The 21,863-nt window shown below is 42.5% G+C and overlaps 1 protein-coding gene across 1 annotated transcript in view; it reads right to left on the bottom strand.

The window, feature by feature from the left end:
* LOC117368847 (hyaluronan synthase 1-like) overlaps positions 1–17,605 on the bottom strand; it is a 99,145-nt gene extending 81,540 nt beyond the window's left edge. Inside the window, exons 1-2 of the mRNA XM_033962590.1 lie at positions 17,548–17,605; positions 14,484–14,609 (exon numbers count right to left, since the gene is read on the bottom strand). Coding sequence (XP_033818481.1) covers positions 14,484–14,609; positions 17,548–17,605 — 184 coding nt within the window. The remainder of the gene's footprint in view (positions 1–14,483; positions 14,610–17,547) is intronic.
* Positions 17,606–21,863: the final 4,258 nt, after the last annotated feature.

Below are 21,863 nucleotides of genomic sequence, written 5' to 3'. Positions count from 1 at the left end.
TACCGCAATACCATGGAAGTTCAATGCGGTTAACAATAGAAGAGACTGTACATTTACAGCGATGATACATATTACAGTGTTGTTACATTTACAGCGAAGTTACATAAATAGCAGTAATAAAAAAGGCATATACTAAGGAAGAGACAGTACGTATATAGCGATGTTACATGTTATAGCGGTGGTAAATGGAGGCAATGAAAAGTCAGGGCAATTAGATAAAACAGAGATTGAGAAAGAGAGGCCATAGTGGCTTGGGAGGGGGGCGTAGTCAGAGGGAATGGAGGCATGTCGAGGTCAGGAGGGTGCAGGGAAGGAGGGAAGGCAGCGTTAGCGGAATTTGTCGAAGAGGTAGGTTTTTAGTGACTTCCTGAACAGGTGGTAGGGCGGGGAGTTGGAGATGAGGGCGGTAAGGCAATTGTTCCATTTGCCCGCTTGGAATGCTAGTGTTCTATCAATGAATCTCTTGTAGAGGCAGCCTTTTAGGGAGGGAAAGGTGAATAGGTGGGCGTTTCGTGTGCGAGAGGGGACTGCTATTTCAAGGTGCTCAGACAAGTAGATTGGGGAAGATCCTGTAAGAGTTTTGAAACAGAGGCAGGCGAACTTAAAGATGATCCTTGCCTCAACTGGAAGCCAATGGAGTTTGGTGTAGTAGGGGCTAACATGGTCGTATTTTTTGAGATCATAGATGAGGCGGACGGCCGCATTTTGGACTGTTCTAAGACGTTTGATGGTATTTTTATAGGATCCCAGGTAAATAATGTTGCAGTAGTCTAATATGCTTAATACCAGAGATTGAACGAGTAGACGGAAGGCTTGGTGGTCGAAGTAGCGTTTGATGGTTTGATAGGATCCCATGGTGGCATAGAAAGGAGGCTGAAATGTAGGCCTGGGTTTTCCGGGCCTACATTTCAGCTGCCTATCTTGGCTTTATCAGGCACAATTCTGTAACCGGTGCTGTTGAGTGATTGACATGCCATTGGCGGCCGCTTATAAGGCAGCCGCCAACATAGCGCTGGGTACAGAATCCGGACCTAATTGCATTTTCATCTATGTTTGGAGAGAGGAAGAAAGAATTGTAAATAGTTACTACCTGATCAGTGAATATAAAGCATACTGTACCTAAATCATTTACGGGACAGTACTCGTAAAGTTTGAGTTAATTATTGAGTAAAAGTCTGGTGACGCTTACTATAGCATCCCAGCCGTCCCTGGTCCTAAACCAACAAATTTGATGTGTACTCCTTCCACCCAGCTTCCAGGGCTTATTTGAGACAGCTGGCTAGGTGTACAGACAAGGGGTTACACCTGCTAATCACATGGGGTAAATGGGCATGCCTAAATGTAAATGTATAAATGCCGATTGACAAATGCCCAGAATCTGAGCACCCAGAAAGCATTAAAGAATTAGTGCTCAGCTCACTGCATCTAGGCACCAAATTTCTGGTGCCCAGTTATAGAACTGCCCCCTACATGCAGTCTTTGGGTAACAAAAAAATACCCCCTGTCTCTAATTCTGGTTTGGAGTGACTGTGTTTAGTGGTTGGATGGAGAGGGTGGCTGGATGGATGCACATGGACAGAGCAGGTTTTGGAGCCCATATTAGGGACAGGCAGTCATCAGACAGGGAGGCTTCCATGCTCTGAGTCCTTCTGTCTTCCAAATGGTGTGAACCAAGAGGCTTTTCTTAGGAATGACAAGAGCTTCGCTGATGGAAACCTGTGGGTGGTGATTCCAGCAAAGAGCACATGTCATAAAGTACTGTAATTAAGACATAAGAAGCATTTAGTATTCATTAAGTGTAGCTGCAGGGTCCATGGGAGAGGCCCTACCTGCCAAGTTGGAGATACTGCTAAAGGGAATAACCAGCTAAGCAGTTTACAATAACTAATAGGTAATTAACAGAAAAGAAAAACTAGCAGAGAGAATGAAGGGAAGTAGCACCACAGAGAGCCGTGTGTTCTTATAGGTTCCCCCCCCCCTTATTCTTTATGTGTTTATTTAAATTTCTTATATACCACCTTCCAACCTGTTACATTCAGTTATGTCAGCCTAGCATGGCTAGCAGTCAGCATTTTCAGTCAGCCTAACCAATGTCAGCAAAGGCCTATGGGACATTATATCAATCTGACTCTGGAACGTTGATGCAGATAGACCCTAAATGCTCCTGCACAGAATTCACATACATTAAGCATCCAGCCAGACTGGATTGTTTATCAAGAAGATAGGCTACTTGAATAGGACAAAGAAGCCAGAGACTAATCCCATCTACCATGCCTGCAAGTGTTACACCTTCCTTATCAATTAAACTAACCATTGTTTCAAACAGTTTACAAATTATAAACAGAAAGATACTGGGAAATACAATACTTTCTATTTTAGAATAAGATTCCAACCTATAAAAGTCTCCTCTCTGGAACCTGAAGTTTGAACCATCATATCGAAAATGGCCCTCCACATCACTTAAACTTCCAAATGATTTAAAATATTTGAACAGCATGAATTTTGTAATGACGGTGTTATAACACCGAATAAGTATGACAACATAATTACTTCTAAGGGCAACACTTTGGGCTCCTTTTACGAAGGTGCGTTAGCGGTTTAACGCCCATAATAGCGCACGCTATACCGCCGGCCGCGCTAGCCGCTACCGCCTCCTCTTGAGCAGGCGGTAGTTTTCCGGCTAGCGCGGGGGTTAGCGCGTGATGAAAAGTCACACGCGTTAAACACGCTAATGCGCCTTCATAAAAGGAGCCCTTTGTGTCCTTGGTAAGTTTTGAAGCATTTTGCTATGAATCAAGATATGTTCTTTATGCTTCAAGAGGTCTGGTGAATAGTTCAAAAGCTGACTTGAATCAGGAGATATGTTGCATTGTGTTCCACTTAAGTAACTAAGGCGTGGCTTGTAGCAACAGCATCACATTTACCCTAATCTAACGTGATATTCTGGTGAAAGGAATCCTAGCAAACAGAGGATGAGAAACATTTTGTCATATAGGCTAGTTCTTCACACCCAAACTGAAATGATGTGAGGAAATAATGCTTCATTTCTTCAAAAAAGCTGAAATAGTAGGGCAGGTATGTGGTGCATAGACAGGACTAGGTGTGTCTCAGTATTTGGGTAGCAAAGGCAGAATTGTGTGTGTCTCAACTGGTCTAGCAGGGGGCTGCAGGGTAGGAGTGAGGTGCATTGGTTGAGCTGAGTGTGGGAATCTCAATACTGAAATAGCAGGTGTTGTGGGGCAGAAGTGAGGCATATTGGCAGGATTATGGGAGTGGAACAACAAGGGGTACTGAAGAGTAGGAATGAAACAGGGCTGGGTGTGTACTGGAACTGTGGAGGGAGATTCGGGGCAGGTTTTTGGCAAAGCTGGGAATTTTTTTCATTACTATTTCAGGATACAGAAGTTCCTCACTTAAAACTCACTTCTGGTGTTTATTGAAATCTTGTGAAATCTGAAGTTCATGCCTTTGGCATGTGTGGACTCTCATCCTCCCTGCAGTTATTGCATTAGTACAGCCACTCAGTTGTTATTTTAAGATGCACAATAGCTAAATTAATTAGGATTTCTCTGTCTCCATGCATCATCAATTGAGGATGTACTGCTGATGGCATAATCTTGGTGTTTCCCACAAAGAGCACACTGGTGCAAGGCACTTGTGTTTCTTATATACACTTTTGCTGTTTTCAGATAAGATTTCTGAGAAGTTCCTGATTTTTCAGTAATTCTGGCTTTCTATACAGTTTCTTGGCAATATATAAAATCATATTCTTTTAGCATTTCCTATTCCCCAGTCTCCTAGAATCGTATCAATGACCTATTGATTTTAGCCATGCACTCTGAGGGGCATTAAGATGTCTAAGTCTGACCCTGGATATCCTGAGCTGGACATCCAAAATTGAGAGGACATAATTGAAAAGATGTCTAGGAAGAACAAGACATTTCGAAAATCAACTAGATAAGCATCTGAAAAATCTCCATCTATGACCTGTTTTACTGGATGTCTAAAAGTTCCAATGATATGGTCCGCAAGACATCTAAAGTGAGCAAAATGTACAAAACATCCCCCAATGATGTCAAAATGTCACTGTGGTAGTAACAGGACATTCCTGATGTCCTGCATGTCTATATATAGCCCTGCATGTGGAATGACAATTCTTTGTGGGTGTAGAGAAGATTTTGATGATGGAGAGAGGAAAGTTGTCATAAGAACATAAGAATATCCTTACTGGGTCCCGACTTCATGGTGGCCAATCCAGATCACAAGTACCTGACAAAAAAACAAATAGTAGCAACATTCCATGCTACCGATCCAGGGCAAGCATTGGCTTCCCTCATGTCTATCTCAATAGCAGACTATGGACTTTTCCTCCAGAAACTTGTCCAAACATTTTTTTAAAATCAGCTATATTAACCACTCTTACCACATCCTCTCTCAATGCATTCCAGAGCTTAACTATTCACTGAGTGAAAATATTTCCTTCTTCCAGGTCATTTATTCAATATCTTCGTAAATGACCTGGAAGAAGAAACGACCAGTGTTATCATCAAGTTTGCAGATGACACAAAGCTATGCCGGGCAATCAGGTCACAAAAAGACAGCGATGAACTCCAGAGAGATTTGAAACAACTTGAGAGATGGGCAGAGAATTGGCAGATGAGTTTTAATGTAGAAAAATGCAAAGTGATGCACCTGGGCAGGAAAAACAAGGAGCATGAGTATAAACTGTTAGGTATAACACTGGGGAAGAGCGAACAAGAAAAGGACCTGGGGGTACTGATAGACAGGACCCTGAAGCCGTCGGCTCAATGTGGAGCGGCGGCAAAGAAAGCTAACAGGATGTTAGGCATGATAAAGAAGGGAATCATGAGTAGATCAAGGGAGGTCATAATGCCGCTTTATAGAGCAATAGTCAGACCATACTTGGAATACTGTGTCCAACACTGGTCTCCATACCTGAAGAAGGATATAACACTGCTGGAGAGGGTGCAGAGGCAAGCGACGAAGCTAGTAAAAGGTACGGAGAACTTGAGCTACAAAGATCGCCTCAGAAAACTGGGATTATTCACCATTGAGAAGAGAAGACTGAGAGGGGATCTGATAGAGACTTTTAAAATACTAAAAAGAATTGACAAAATGGAGCAAGCTCACTTACCAGCAGGGGGAAAGGATGGTGAGCAAGAAACAGCCTTATTCACATTGGCAAATGTGACTCAGATTCAGACCAGAGGTCATGGACTGAAGCTAAGAGGGGACACGGCCAGGACAAATGTCAGAAAGTTCTGCTTCACACAGCGAGTGGTGAACGCCTGGAACTCTCTCCTGGAAGAGATGGTGGAGGAAACCACCATTCTAGGATTTAAGGAAAAATTGGACACACATCTTCTTGCAGGACACATTGAGAGATACGAGTGACTAAGGTATTCGCCAGGGTACGCCTGGCTGAGCCTCCGAGTGTGTGGATCACCGGACTAGATGGACCCCAGGTCTGATCTGGTGCAGGCATTTCTTATGTTCTTATATTCTTATATTGGTTTTAAAAGTATATCCCTGTAACTAGTATCCCCTAATCTTTGTGGCCATGTGTGGAGCAATGCATAACATGCCATAAGTAACAATCAGGTATGTAAAGCCAAGAAGGTCATCATCTGACCCATTCTCTACAAACTTGTGTCTTGCAGGTGCTTCGGCATCCACTGGGACCTGAAATCCTTCAGGTGCTTCTATAGGCAGGTGTGGCGTGAGAACCTGACCCACATCCAGCACGAGACACCACCTTGCATCTCAATGTAAGTACCCTTCCCCCCCCCCACACACACACACATACACACACTCACACAGTAACCTACAACTTCTCTGGTCCCCCATAATGTCCTAGATGTCCATCTCTTCTTTGCATCTGCTACCCCCAGGACCTCACCCAATGAGATGACATGGGAATGATCGGGGGAAGGGGAAAGGCATCCACCAGTACCCATCAGCAGGGCAGGATTAATTTTTCGAGGGACCCTAAGGCCACCTAAGCACCCAAGTACGCTGGGCCCCCTTGGTCCTGCCCTGCCCCTACCCTACCCATGCCCTGCCCCTACCCTGCCCCAGCCCATCCATGCCCCACCCTTGTCCCACCCCATTTATCTGTTTTCTTATTTACTTCTTTATTTCCCCTTGTATTTCTTTTTTTTTTTTTTTCATCTTCTGTCCTTCTGTGCCTCTTCCAGAAATTGTCTGCTTTTCCCTTCCATCTCTTCTTCCCCCCCATTGGTGTGGCATCCATCATCTTCTCTTCCCTTCTCCAATGGTCTGGCATCTCTCTCCTCTCCTTCCCTCTCCCACATCCCCATGGTTGGGCATTTCATTCTCTTCTCTCCCTTTCTCCCACTTCCATCAGCAAATGCCCCCTTTCTCTACCTTTAACCCAATTCCATCCAGTATCCTTCCCCTTATATCTCTCCCCTTCCCCTGCACACCAATTCCATCAGCTCCTTTCTCTCCTTTCACAACCCTTCCATACCACCCTGCCCCCTTTCTCTTCCTCCACCACCCTTCTCACAACCCTTCCATACCACCCTGCTCCCTTTCTCTCCCTCCACCACCCTTCCATCCTCCTTTCTCTCTCCCTCATGGCAACGCCTCTCCCCTGCATCAACAGCAACAGCAATGGGCCCCCCGCAGCAACGGCAATGCCCCCCCCCCCACAGTAATGGCAACACCAACACGGCTGAATATGTTACAGGAGCAAGTAAGTAACGTCGGAGGGGGCTTGACCGGCAGAAGCACTCATCGCGGGACCTTCCAGTAACACATCCGGCCACATTGCCGTTACTGCATGGGGGGGGGGGGGCCGTTGCCGTTACTGCAGGGGGAGGGGGCGTTGCCATTGAAAAATAGCAAGGTGAGTCGCCCTCCTTCACCGGGCCCCCCTCACAGTTTCGGGCCCTAGGCACGTGCCTAGTTGGCCTAGTGATTAGTCCGGCCCTGCCCATCAGTTCTAAAGGATATATTCTTCCACATACTCATAAATTGTTCATTGCTGTAGCTGGGGAAAAAATAGTCATCACATTCAATCCTACCCAAGTCCCACTCTTCTGTCGTGCACATAATTTCTTCACCCCTTAATCTGTACCATTCACTTGGGTGTTTGCAGCCCAAATGTATTATCAGCCTACTTGATGTTACTGGCTCTTATGCTAAATGCTGTCACCACATTCTCTGCCAATAATTGCAAGAGTAGATGTATAACGTTGAAAAGCTAATTTCAAGGTAATGTTTAAAGTTATTGTGGTTTACAATTTTCTTTTTTTTTAAACATATTTGTCCTGATCCTGTGACTACAGTAGGAAGATATGGATTTGCTGGACCTATGTTCCAAGCGAAGGAGGGGTACCCTCCCCTGAGTTATGAAACAGTGCTACATAGTACTGTAGGCTATCTGCAGGTCTGAAATCTCCCAGAAATAATAACAGCTATTCAGTAGCTCATAGAATGGAATGTGAAGAGGATCAAATAATTAATGATACTTTGAAAAAATAATCACTGAATAGTGCCAGGCTAAGAGAAATAAACAATTTAAGGGTCAGAAAGGAAATTCTTCTTTGAACATGTAGGACACTGTTAAACACATTGCTTTAATTAGACAAACCTGTGTTACTCCACTTAGACTCATTTGATATCATTTTATCTTTAAGAAGTCATTTTTTCTATGCCTATTCTTGTATTACTCTTTTGTTAACAAGTATTCTAGCATGTCTATATTAATTTGTATTTCTCCAATATATGGAAGCATTATTATTATATATTATATACTTAACAATGATAAAAGTACAATAAAAATTACTATTTTTATTAATAAAAACTAGGGGCTCCTTTTACAAAGCTACGATAGCGTTTTTAGCGCATGCAGAATTTTAGCACACGCTAAACCCACGCTACGCAGCTAGAACTAATGACAACTCAATGCTGGCATTAGCGTCTAGCGCACGCGCTAAAACCGCTAGCGTAGCTTTGTAAAAGGAGCCCTAGAAGTTTCAAACTTCTTGACAGACAATTTTTCTCCACTCACGTCATTTCACTGACCTGGACCTGAGACTACAGAGCAGGTGACTGAAACAGCATAGTGGCCATGGCTATGCAGCTACCAGAATCATGCATGTGACCTTAGATACATGTAACAAAGAAGGACATTTGGCAGAAGGGCCATGTTAAGAATGTTTATTAATCCAAACATGGCAAGGTCATGTTGTGAGAAAATAGGTTATCAACAGCAGTGAAATGATACATCAAGATATCAACTGTTTCCAAGAATACAGATAGTTGTGACTACTGTGACATCATATCACATGTCAAAGGTAATGTGAACAGATACCGCTTTCCCTTAAGCAATACAGACATGAACAATTTAAACTCATGAGTAACAAAGTATGCACACAGATAGATCTCTGAATGGCAATACAAGTACAGATGAAGGGGAAACATAGAGGGAGGAGGTAGAGACAAATGGGCTGGAGAAACATGAGGGAGAGGGCAGGGAACACTATAGACATGTGATGGCCTACCACAGCAACCGCACAAAAGAAAAGCAAGAGAGATGTTCTTTCAACTAAACGTAAGTCTTTATTATGCCAAGAACACAGTCCCAACAAAGATCCTGGTTTTGGGGACATTTGTTGTGAGAATTCACCAGGCTCTCCTAGCTTCTTTAGTGAGCTAGACCTTGGAGTAGGAATTGGTTTGCCTCCTGTTTTCCCATCAGCTGAAACTAGGATCTTTGTTGGGACTGTGTTCTTGACATAATAAAGACTTACGTTTGGTTGGAAGGACATCTCCCTTGCCTTTCTTTTGTGCTGTTGGTACTCTAAAGTGAGGCTTTCTCTGTTTGCCTGTCTACAACAGCAACCAGCAGGAATGCCTAGCCAGTGGAAAGATTCAACTCAGTAGTCATGGGGCCAGAACTCAAGGGAATGCAGAGGGCAGCAGGCAGGCCTGCAAGAAAAAATGATGGAGGAGACCAGGACACATGGAGGGGAAGGTGAAGACAGAGAGAAAAGCCACAAGACAGACCAGGAGGACAGATGGGGGCAAAGGGTCCAGGATCCAGGTTTACTGCTTCCTTTGTGGTCAGTGGCTGTAGCATCTGCTATCCAGTAGCCAGGACCTGCAATACAGCAAGGAGGCAAATATTAAGAGGGAGATAGAGCAGCTGTTTGTCCAAGACCAGGGGTAGATGAGTCTGAGCAGGAGTGGTAGCTTATCTAAATCCAGTGTGTAAACAAACCCCCTGGTGGCACAGCAAGATATTACACTTTTAAAAAATGTTAAAATAAATGAGAATGGTTCCCCAAATAATTTCAACACCAAACCAGGGCATTTAACATTAAAAATATAATATTTGATGTTAAATAACCATCAGTTTAATTTCAAAACTTGCAAGTGACAAATTAACATATGCTTTTCAATTACAGGATAGCAAGATCAAACAGCCTTGTCATCAAGAACATCAAAAGCATTATCAGACAAATATAAGTGCTACTACATAAATAATGTACTTAGATAAATTCACCTTATAAAATACTAGATTCTTTAAAGGGATTTTTGTTCTTTTTTCTTTCAGGTTCCACACCTCAGTCACCTTGTGAATTCTGTATCAGGTCCTCTCAAGAATCTCAACTTACCGTGCCTTTTGTTCATCATTAAACCAGTTCTAACCAGTTTAGCATACAAGCACAAAATGGCTCTGTGCAGCCTCTCCCGTATCCTCCAGCAGCCTCTGAGAACAGTATGGAAATGAATTACAAGCTCATTAATATTAAAATGAGCACTCCAGTCAATGCCCAGACATTGCTAGGTGATGCACAAAATGAAACGCCAACTTTTAACACTCCAAAATTAACAGCAGGTCTGGAGGTGCTGGTACCATTGTACTGCATGAGTTAAAAGCATATACCAGCAGGTCTGGGGCTGCTGATTGCATGAAAGGTAGAAGTTCAAACAAAAAGTACAGAATACAATGCATCATACTTTTATAGGGTTGGGGGCACCCAAAAAGCATATACATATATCTTGCTATATGCTAAGTGGCTCATAATAATAATAAAAAAAAACCATTCAGAAAGTGGCCTAAAATCAGTACTTGGATGATCAAAAAGCCAGATTGTCCAAGCACCAATAATCAAAGCTGGTTTTAGATGTATCTAAAACCAGCTTAGACCTTTACCCTGCCTCTAAACGCTTAGAGAGAAAAGAGACGTTTTTAGAGGAGGTGGGCCAACCTAGACTTAGTCGTACAACAAGTATAAGCAAAAACTTTGACAGGTTGTCCAGTCGGAACTTATATGTTTTGACTTAGATCAAGTCAAAACAGGTATAAGTTCTGAATAGGGGCCGCTGAGCTGATCATGGCTGTTGCAATCATCTCAGTACCCCCAGCAACCTGATCAGCCCCCCACCGCAACGATCGCAGCAGGAGAGATGCCTCATCTCCCCTGCTGCGATTACGATCCTCCCAAACTGCCGTGAATCACGGCAGAAGAGATGCCCAATCTCTCCTGCCGCAGTTCACGGCAGTTAGGGGGGGAATCGCGATCGCGACAGGAGAGATGCCCAATCTCTCCTGCCTTGATCGTTGCAGGGGAGGGGGATTCTATAACCGGTGTTTTTGACAGACACCGGTTACAGAATCCAGCTTTTAGGCGAAGGACTGGCCCCTCCTTTGCCTAAAAGGTCTTGTTTTTGGCATTTGGGACTTGGGCAATTTTTTGGTTGATAATGTGTTCTAAGGTTAGATGTAGTGGTGGTCTGGGCGATTAAACTGCTGAACGTAGAGGTAGGCCATTCTCCAAAAAAACCTCAGTTTGGACGTATTTTTTGAGAATGGACATTTTCCCTGCTGCTACTTTCAGCATTTAGGGCCTTAGGCCAAAAGGGGACTTAGACTTTTTTTTTTATTATGCCCCTCCACGTGTGTGTTAAAAGAACGCATGTTAAAGTTGCATCTCAAGCACTTGTGTTAATAGCACTTCTCAGGCGAGTTCATTAAAATCGTATACTGGAAGGCCTGAGGCTGCCAATAGCATGATGTAAGTAAAAATAACACATTTGCATGGTTTGCTGGTAGTTTTCTGCCCCTGAATGATGGTTATGACATGCATCTATGATGCGCTACAATAAGGCATGCCTATGATATAAGAGCCTATAACATAGCTTATCCTGGTACATGCGCACATTTATGTCTCTTTCTGTGAGCTATTCTGCACATGTGTCAGATGCTTTCTCCACTGACTGATTGGATGGTATGTCCATGGACCTCATCTGCGTGCAAAATTTTTGGAGCATCGCTCATCGTATAGAAATTAGAAAATTTACTGCCACTATGACTCACAGAATTTTAACAGTGACTTTAGCTGGTTTTCCTCTTCCAAAGACTCTCTTGGATGCTGGGCACCTTTGCTTTCAGTGATGTTGTTCAGGATCCAGGTAAACATTCGCATCTGCCTCCCTATCTTTAAATAAATGAAAGGACACAAAACCCTGTCTCCCTATTTCCTTTACACCACTTCTGCTTGATATTGCTTTGATTTTATTCTAGCTAGTCTTTGTAAATAAACAGATACTTTTTCTTTTCTCCTAGCTAGCCCCCCCCACAAAAAAAACTCAGTGTGCTTATTCACACTCACTCAAATCTGACAATTGCTCCATTATACACCAGAACGCGCTTGCTTCTTCTTTAGAAGTTCTATCACTTTAACTCACACAGTCAGTAAACATCCTTATAATGGTCCTATGCTGGCAAAGCTGATATATTTTTTATTTCACAATTCCCCTTTATCATCATCTGATGTACATAACACAAACATACCTTGAGCCCAGTAAACCTGTGCAGCTTAGTCTTTAATTAGAGTTCCAAACTTTCCATTTACCATCTCTTTCCCAACTAAATTATATCTTAATTTCCTAAAACAAGCCAAATTGAGGCACACATCGGTGAAACGTCTGTCTCACATCTTCAAGCCCTTCCAACTGAAAATGACAGGCAACAGCAGTGACCAGAATGTTTTCCCTCGTTACCATGTATGCCTGTGTTAATATATCGCTCACAATTCTAAAGCCCCTGCACCTACCAGCTATAGTACAAACATGAATAAACTGCATTTCCACCCCCCACCCCCAGTACTCATACTTTTTTTTAACCCTGGTTACAAGTGCATCCACAGTATCAGACATCTACCTGACAGAGAATGGAAATTCAAATAGTTCATGTGCCAAGTTCTGCAGGCTGCAACATTATGGACATCCTAGGAAACAAAATGAAAATGACTTCCTGGTTGTCGTACATGAAGAAGGACACGGTACTATTCGAAAGGGCCCAGAGAAGAGCGACTAAGATGGTTAAGGGGTTGGAGGAGCTGCCGTACAGTGAGAAACTGGCCCTCTTCTCCCTCGAACAGAGGAGATTGAGAGGGGACATGATCGAAACATTCAAGGTACTGAAGGGAATAGACTTAGTAGATAAGAACAGGTTGTTCACCCTCTCCAAGGTAGGGATAACGAGAGTGCACTCTCTAAAGTTGAAAGGGGATAGATTCTGTACGAACGTAAGGAAGTTCTTCTTCACCCAGAGAGTGGTGGAAAACTGGTTCCCTGCTGACTCCTGTGGTCAGGAGGGAACCCGGAAATCAATGCCAGGTTGTATTCAGCGACTGGCATTGAATTCATGGTCTATTTTTAGCCACTAAAAATATAGCCGGCTAAGTCAATATTCATCTACTGGGCAGCTAAGTTATAGCAGCCAAAGATTGACCTGCTATTTATGCGGGTCTATCTGGTCACTCAACTGAGGCAGTCAGCCAGTGAATATTGGCGCTAACCTGCTATTTCATGCGACTTAGCCGATGACTGGGCTAATTGAATATCAGTGCTTTGATAGCTAAGCGCTATTTAGACAGCAGCTGTTCCTGACCAGTTTAATAACAATGAGTATCAAGTGGCATGTATAAATGTCAACCCTGTCCATATCCCACCCCTTGTTCTCCTTTGTGAACATACTAAGCCATTTTAGTATGTAATTATAGACATGATTGAAACATTCAAGAAAATGAAGGGAATAGACTTAGTAGATATAGACAGGTTGTTCACCCTCTCCAAGGTAGAGAGAACGAGAGGGCACTCTCTAAAGTTAAAAGGGGATAGATTCAGTACAAACATAAGGAAGTTCTTCTTCACCCAGAGAGTGGTGGTGAACTGGAATGCTCTTCCGGAGGCTGTTATAGGGGAAAACACCCTCCAGGGATTCAAGACAAGGTTAGACAAGTTCCTGCTGAACCGGAACGTATGCAGGTAAGGCTAAACTCAATCAGGGCACTGGTCTTTGACCTAAGGGCCGCCGCAAGAGCGGACTGCTGGGCACAATGGACTGACCCAGCAGCGGCAATTCTTATGTTCTTTTGCTCTCTTCAGTCAAAGATACTGGGGGTGGGAGGAGGTTCGAGAGAGCATCCGATGGCAGGAGGGAGTAGGCATCCATCCTGCATTTTTGGCGGGGAGGGAAGGGGGTAGGGTAGGATTGCTAGATGGCCTCTTTGAACAATGAGGAAACCTGGCCCTGCTCTGTTCCACCCCAGTCCCGCCCTGTTCTAGTTCCGCCCCATTCCTCCTCAGCCCTGCTCCCACGCGAACCTCCCCGAGCTCAAAGGCCACATTTGGAAGCATTCGCGCATGTGCGGACATCGACACAATGACTTCACACGCATGCACGCATGCTTATGATGTCCTCACGATAATGGCCGCGCATGTGCAAAGGCTTCCAGATGTGGTCTCCAAGTTCAGGATTTCCAAAACGCACAAAAACTTCCGGGTTTTGAAAGTCCCTCTGGCACCCAGACAGTCCTCTAAAAAGAGGACATGTCTGGGTTTTCCTGGATGTATGGTAACCCTAGGGGAGGGAAGATTCGGGGGGAGGGGGGCGCCTGATGCCGTAGGACCTCTGTTGGAAGGAGGTAGTGGGCATCCCTCATGCCAATTTTTTCTCGTGCAGGAGGGGGTTGGCATAGCAGGAGGTAGTGACCATCCATCCTGTCGTTTTTGCTGCTGCAGGAGGTTTTCGGTCCACGGTGCCGATTCATCGGTGGATGTCAGGGAGGGCTGTCATCAGCCGAAAGGGGGAGGTGTTTGTTTTGGGGTTTTTTAATGAGACAGATATTGCATGTATGTAACACACCCACAACAGCTGTCCATTTAAAAAAGAATAAAAAAGGGTTTCTTCCTCTAACAGCTGAGTGGCAGGAGGCTTCCCCTGCCTCTCAGTTGTTTGGGCTTCCCCTGCTAGCTCTGCGCATGTGTGAGAATCACTCTCATAGCGATTAATTGGATAGAAGAGACAGGGATTATGACAAACTTCCACGTGAATCATTTGCATGCAAAAATCTTAGCGCATCAATAGCTCTTTTAAAATCAGCCAAAAATCAGATCGGAATGGACCCACATAGTCTTACTGATCCTGTTTAGTTCATCTAGCTCTTCGAATTTATGAAAATCAGCAATTGACAGAAAGAAAAGAGTACTTAAGTGGGTACTTATCTGAAAGGTTCCTCTAATAGTGACAGGCCACTGGGTAGAACCTGAAAAGAAAAGAGATAAGTTATGTGACCACTTTATCCATTAGTCTGGCTGTTAAAGATAATTTTAAGTGATTTTAATGTGTTTTTAATTAAAATATTTAATACATGCACTTTAACTGATCTTGATCAATTTTAACTGGTTTAAATGGTTTTAAATTTTACGAAATGCACTTTAATTATAGGAAAAGCTCTTTAAACTAAGATTCATCAGAGGGGAATCCTGAAATACTTTTGTGTGCAATAAAACTTGTCAATTTTAAATTGAGCTGGTGTGAAGGTCTCTTCCCTACTGGTTCTTATTTGGTTCTCACCTGGGAACTTCTTTAAACCCCTGGAGTGTATTAGTAGAAGTAGACAAAATGGTTCCCATTATGACAAAATTAAAGAAAATTCCTAAATAAAATTAATGTCCTCAGAAATGACATGGGAAATGACACAACAAAAACTTTTCTGGCTGCACACCCTATTGTTCATATCATATAATGCTACTCTATAATTACCGTATATACTAAAATGGCTTAGCATGCTCACAAGGAAGAAATGGAGTATGGTCAGGGCTGACATTTGATGATTGGCAGTTGTATAGTGGTTCAAGAGACACCAAGTCATCACCACTATGATTTCCTGTATTCATCTCCATCAGCCTGTGACTTGGATGCATCTCTGGTGCCTCTGAAGACGAGGAGTGGCAAGACCTCCTGGTCATGTGCACCTGTCTCCCAGAGCAGGTGGTGATATAACTGGTTCTTTATTGCACTGGTTTGAGGGATTTTTTAAAACTGACAGTATAAAGTTATCAAGGATGGATATTCTTAGCAGTTTCCCATCTGCTATATAATTTGTCCAGGCTATTATTCCTCCTTTATTTGATTATTGTAATTCCTTATATTTGGGTCTTCCCAAATATATGTTTAGAGACCTTCAAATAGCTCAAAAAGATGCTGCTTGTATGCTGAATAGATTGCCAAAATGGTCGCATATTTCTCCTGCATTGAAAGAACTCCATTGTCTTCCAGTTGTATGTATGTGAAATTTAAAGTTCTTACTTAAATTCATGAGCCACTGAACAATGAAATATCTGTCAGCTTGGCCTCTTGTCTAAGGATATATCACCCTTCACGTACATTACAGTCATCAGAGAAATTATTGTTGGAGATTCTGTCTCTCAGAACTATCGGGACGCTCTTCCGGAGGCTGTTATAAGGGAAAGCACCCTTCAGGGATTCAAGACAAGGTTGGATAAGTTCCTACAGGAACAGAACGTATGCAAGTAAGGCTAGACTCAAATAGGGCACTGGTCTTTGACCTATGGGCCGCCACGTGAGCGGACTGCTGGACACGATGGACCACTGGTCTGACCCAGCAGCGACAAATCTTATGTTCTTATGTTTTCATTATTTAATTGTTTATGTAGGTGGTGCAATTTTATGGAATTCACTCCCAATTGAGATTACACAGACTACTTCTGTTACTCAATTTAGGAAATGTTTGAGAGACTTTTTAATACCTTATGGAGTCCAGATTCTTTCAGAATCCAGTCAGAATTGCTATCTTTAAGTTTATTTTTATTTTTTTTTTGGTTCTGTATGTTTATATTGATGATGTGTTCTTGACTAACCCCCCCTTTTACTAAACCATGAGAGTGGTTATTAGCTCAGGGATACACGCTGATTGCTCCACGCTGCTTCTGACGCTTATAGAGTTCCTATGAGCATCGGGAGCAGCACGGCTCCCTGTGCTAATAATTGCTATCATGGTTTAGTAAAAGGGGGAGGGGGTATATGAGATTAAATTTGTAGCTTGCATAGAATAGTTGGATAGTGCAGGCTAAATATCTTTTAAATAAATATATGCATTCTCTGGGTAATATTTTTTGGGATTCTGGTGAATGGCTCTATACTTACGCAGATGAAATCTTTCTGTTGTTATCAGTTGATTTGGATCAAAATTTTTTCTCAAAAGCATTGACAGATTCTATTAATAAAATTAAAACATGGGCTTTGAAGGTTCAGCTTCAACTTTAATGTTGAAAAAAATCAAGTTGTTACGGTTTGGTCAGCATACTGAATCTATTCTAGATGTATTGCAGACATCTGATGGAACATCTTTTAAAATTGTCACAAAAGCATTAGGAGTCTTACTAGACTCCTCGTCAAGCTTTGAGAACCAGGTTAATTTGTTAGCTCAAAAGTCATATTATAAATTGAAATGGTTGCAACTGAATCATCCATATTTTCTTCCATAGCACTTTTGAGTACTTGTGCAAGCTACAATGCTATCCCAAATAGATTACTGGAATTCTCTTTATTCTGGATTTCAGCAAAATTTATGAAGTCTAGATACAACTATGTTATACCTTTATTGGTGAACCTTCACTGGCTCCCAGTCAAACTACAAACCAAGTTTAAGTTATGTTGTCTGGGCTTTAAAATTCTGCATGGGGAATTACCAGAAGATTTTCCCTTCTTATTTCAGTAGCTGGGTTGCTTCACCAAGAGTGGTAATCAGGACTGTTTATTTTTTTATCTTTTCTATTAATGAAAGGAATCAAACTTAAATCTGTATATGAAAAATCTGTCTGCTATGGAACAGTTAAGGCTTGGAATTCATTACCTTTAGAAATCCTTTTTATATATCTTTTTGTAAAAAAACTAGAAACCTATATTTTTAATAAGGTTGTATGAGTTTCCTTCTCTGGTACTTATTATATTGCTATTGTGGCATGTTCTAAACCTATTTTGTGGGGATACAAATCTCTAATAACATAACATAACATGATTGACAAGCTCCCTAACGTGGCAGTTGCCCATAGCTGGTTGCCCATATTGGTCATGACATGTGATTCAGCCACACCAGAACTGGATTTCACTGCAAACTGAGTTATCCTCAACTGGGCAAGGTGAGTCCCCTTTGGGTTCGGGTTGTTACCATGCTTTACCTGGTCCTTGCATTTTCTCACTGATGTAGGGGACTCTGGAGAAGCTCCATTCCCGCATGTCACATGCCCTCTTTCAAATTGAAAATGTATATAACATTTGTTTGTGCGGCTGATTGTAACATGTTTTAGTTACCATATGTATATCCTGTGTTCTACTTTTTTCATGAAAATCAATAAAACCTAAACTGTACAGTTTCATGTACCCCTTTCCAATGCTAATTTCACAAACTGCAAAGACTACAAATCATACAGTACCTCATACACTGGTGCAGGATAGTCAAAACCCAGGACTTGATTTAGGTCACTTGTCATCACCCTCTCTTCTCCTTACCATAATACTGTGGGGATAAACTGTTAACACACAGTTTAGCAGATGTCAGAATGAGACAGACTAAGGAGTGGGGCTCTGAGTTTCTTTTGGAAGTGAAGTGGTGCTTGGAATGAGAAAGGGTTATTTCTGGAAATGACATTCCACTTGCAGGTTTGTAGGATTATGTGGACAGTCTTTCAAGAACCAGCTTCTACACCTGCTGCATTAATCACAAAAGGAAACTGATTTACTCATCAGCAGGAAAGTAAAAGGCAGATATTATGTCTACAAAATAATCCCCTCAAAATGCGTCAGAAGGGCACGTTTCTATTTTGGCCTTATCACGCCCGCTAAAACCAAATCTCTAAACACATAGCTAAAATTGCATGCTATGTCTGAGTCATGCACTGAGGATGGGCCCGTTTAAACTCTTAAATCTCAAAAACATATTGAAGTTTTCTGTGTGGTATTTATAAGGGGAGCCTGTTCTGTACCTGCAGGAATAATGCTGAAGTTTAGGAGCCATGTAGCTCAAACTAGGGGTGTACAGGCAAAACAAAAATTCATTTTGTTTAGTTTCCTATCTCCTTTGTAGTTTTATTTTGTTATTTTTATGAATTTCTGCTGCAAGTCTGTCCCAAACAAACAGTGATATGCCCTCCTAAGAGCATTACCCATTTCCCCCCCCCCCATAGGGTTACCATATTTGGAGTCTCATAAACCTGGACGCATGGCCCCGCCCTGTTCTGCTCCCATCCCTGCCTTGTTCTGCATCCAGCCCCACCCAGTTCCACCTCAAGTCCTACCCCGTTCTGACTCCAGCCCTGCCCCCTCAAAACTTCATCTTCTTCCCCTACGAGCTCTGGCTGTGTCTGGAGGGCCTCGATCATGTGAGGTCATCTGCTCATGCTCAGAGGCCCTCCAGATGCAGACGGAGCTCATCGAGACTTTTCAAAACCCAGACAAACTGCCAGGTTTTGGAAAGTCCAGACAGTCCTCTAAAAGGAAGAAATGTCTGGGATTTCCTGGATGTCTGGTAACCTTACCCCCTTAACACCAGCATTAGGCAATGTATCACCCTTCCCCCTATGTCCCACCAAAAAGATAGTCAATCAATTCTTGCACCTACCGGGAATATTAATGTTACAGTGTTTGGGAAGCAATAATCCCTCCTTTGATCCCAGTCTCATTGCACTTAACAGGGCTGGCTCAAGGGGCTGTGGTGCCCTGAGCCAACTTTTGCATTGGTACCCCCTCACCCCTACAATCAGGTATCTCCCTCCTTTCCCACCCCATCCCCATGTGATTCAATATATCTCCCTCGCTCTCTCTCATCTCCTACTACTACTGGACCAAGTGAGATACTGGCTTAGGGCACCGATGATAATGGGTTTCAAAATCCCAATCTGCTATCTATCGCTCTAAAAGTTTGAAGGTTGACTGAACTGAGATTTTGGTGCCCTTTATCACCAGCGCCCTGGGCCAAGGCCTTACCTGTTTCATAGGCTGAGCTGGCCCTGGCACTGAAGTATAACCTCTGGATAGGAATACCAGGAGTTGGATCTTGAAATCAGATGGCAGTTCCAGTGTTGTTCAGATTGCACAGAAGTGGGCTATTTTCATCCAGCAAAGAAGTGACTCATATTGTTTTTTTCCTTTCAGATGTAGACAAAGGGAACCCACCTGAGCCTCCTGTAAGAACCTCCTGTGGGTCTGCCAGGAACTACTAGAAGAAGAAGTTCATCAGGAGCCTCTTTAAAGCAGAACTCCCAAGTTACTCACTTCCAGGAGAGTGACGTTTTCGGAACTTATACCTCCTAGCAATGTGAGATTTATCATTCCTGATTTTACCTATTGAAATCCCCATGCTGTGGATCCCATAATGCATCATGATAAGTTTGTTAGCAAACCAGGACTGGTCTTCATATCTCCTTCTGAAAGTGGGTAATTTGGCAGCTCTGCTCAGCTAAACTATTGTGAATAAAATAATGAGCTTCTATATTAGTCCAATTTAAAGACAACCCCCCCCCCCAAGAAAAAAAGGCTTGTATACCAGTCGAGAACTAAGATTGTCCATAGTAAGTGAAGGGACATGTCTTGTAGTTTTCCATAGAATGTGTTTTGGAGTTGTAAGAAAACCAGGCCCTGTTTGTTTTTCCTTCTCTGTAATAATGCAAGGACATCTATGTTTGAAAAGATGTGTGTTCTTATGCTATGTTTAATCCAGACATTGTTTGCCTTCTCTTGCCGAAATATTATAAGGCTATTCTATTATGTAGTTTTCCTTATGTTGTGTTTGAAGTTGTAAATCCAGATTGTTTGCCTTCTCCTGCTGATATACTACAAGGCCATTGTATATTTGAGAGATGTGTTTTCTTATTCTGTTGTAAAGTGAATCTAATTGTTTTCTTAGCTGTATTTGTAAGAAAATTTAGATAAGATTCTGTTGGCCAAAGCACCTCTAGACTTTGGTCTTAGATAAGTAAAGGATTTTGTTATTTCTTTTAAAGTTGCATGTGATCTGTTATGGTTTGCATTTATCATGTGATATGGTTTGCATTTACGTCATATGCTGACGACCCTTACCCATGTAAAATGATATAAAATGAGGTACAGAATATTCAATAAAGTGGACATGTTTGAGAGATAATAGGTGTCTGTTTTCTCTTAGATATTGTCCCCGGATGCAGCTGCTTGTCAAATGACAGAGTGTGTACGGCCATAATCGGGCCTTATCAGTGGGGGCTCCTCCGGGAGGGACGTTGATATCACCGGTATTTTGTGAGTATTTCTGAATTTTGAATTCTGTTCTTTAATACTCACGGGTATTAGGTGCCCTGTTCCCACCCTTTATTTGTTAAATATAGATTTTTGGGAAGTCTATAGCGGAGTTTATAACAATAAAAAAACTCCTATTGTTCTTTTGGGAAGAACAATATTACTTATAGAGCCGCCTGCGCACTCTGTCGTTTGTGGGGTTAACACTTTTTGTATGTGCTTTCTCTCTTCTATCGCTTTCTTTTCTATTGCTTAGAGATAAGATTTTATAGAGTATAAAACTATATTGTATATTACTGTTCTGTATCTCACTTATAAGGTAAGATAAGCGGGATTCCTGCATTGCTATATTGTTTTTGTAATGGGTCAGAACGGTAGTAAGGTTCCCCCCCCCCCCCCTAAGAAAGCTGAGACTTGTAAGGCTTATGTTGCCCGTGTATGTGACACTGGATATTATCTTATTGATCCTTGGATAGATAATATGGCTGGTTGGACTGAAGGACTTCATAGTTCGAGTCCGTTTCCCCGAGATGGGGCAAATGATACGTTTCATATGGATATGATAAAGGGATTGTGTTTGGGGGATCATGAGGCATGGCCATATTATTTAGGGGATCCGCACTAGGACAAAGAATATATGAGAAGGGGAGGCATTAATTGGCTTACATATGCTCCTTATTGGTCAGCTACTGTTAAAGATAAAACATCCAAGCTGTCCATTCTTTCCCCTGCTCAATTACATGCTGCAGAACAATCTATCTGTGCTGCTAGCCCTCCTCCTTATCATTTACAAATTCCTTCACCCGGTGCTCCTCTTAAACTTTATCCCTCTTTATCTAAGGATGATATTGACCTCCTTATCGGTAGTACTCTTATTCCTCCTCCTCCTCCTCCACCTCCCGTACTGTCCGGTGCAGTTGCATCAGGACAGGTTGCTGACACTTTGCCCCAAGACATTACATTTCCCACTGTATCCACGACCAGCCCCACTGTTCGGGGGCCAATAATCTCTTTTTCACCCCTCCACACTCGTAGCGGTACTCAAAGGGTTGCAGAAGTACAGGAACTGATGCAAGAACAGATGCCCTTTCTCACAGTGGGGGATACTCTTTTGAAGAAACCCATTGAGTTAGAAGACATTAACAAGATTATTAAGCACTGCCCCAAGCCTCTTGTCTCTGCTAGTGCGACTTTTCACTATTTAAAACGAGCATGCAAGGGTCGAAAT

This window comes from Geotrypetes seraphini, chromosome 11 (genome assembly GCF_902459505.1).
Source record: "Geotrypetes seraphini chromosome 11, aGeoSer1.1, whole genome shotgun sequence".
Taxonomy (NCBI): domain Eukaryota; kingdom Metazoa; phylum Chordata; class Amphibia; order Gymnophiona; family Dermophiidae; genus Geotrypetes; species Geotrypetes seraphini.
Note: the sequence above shows the minus strand (reverse complement) of the source record. Positions and strands in the feature narration are given on the sequence as shown.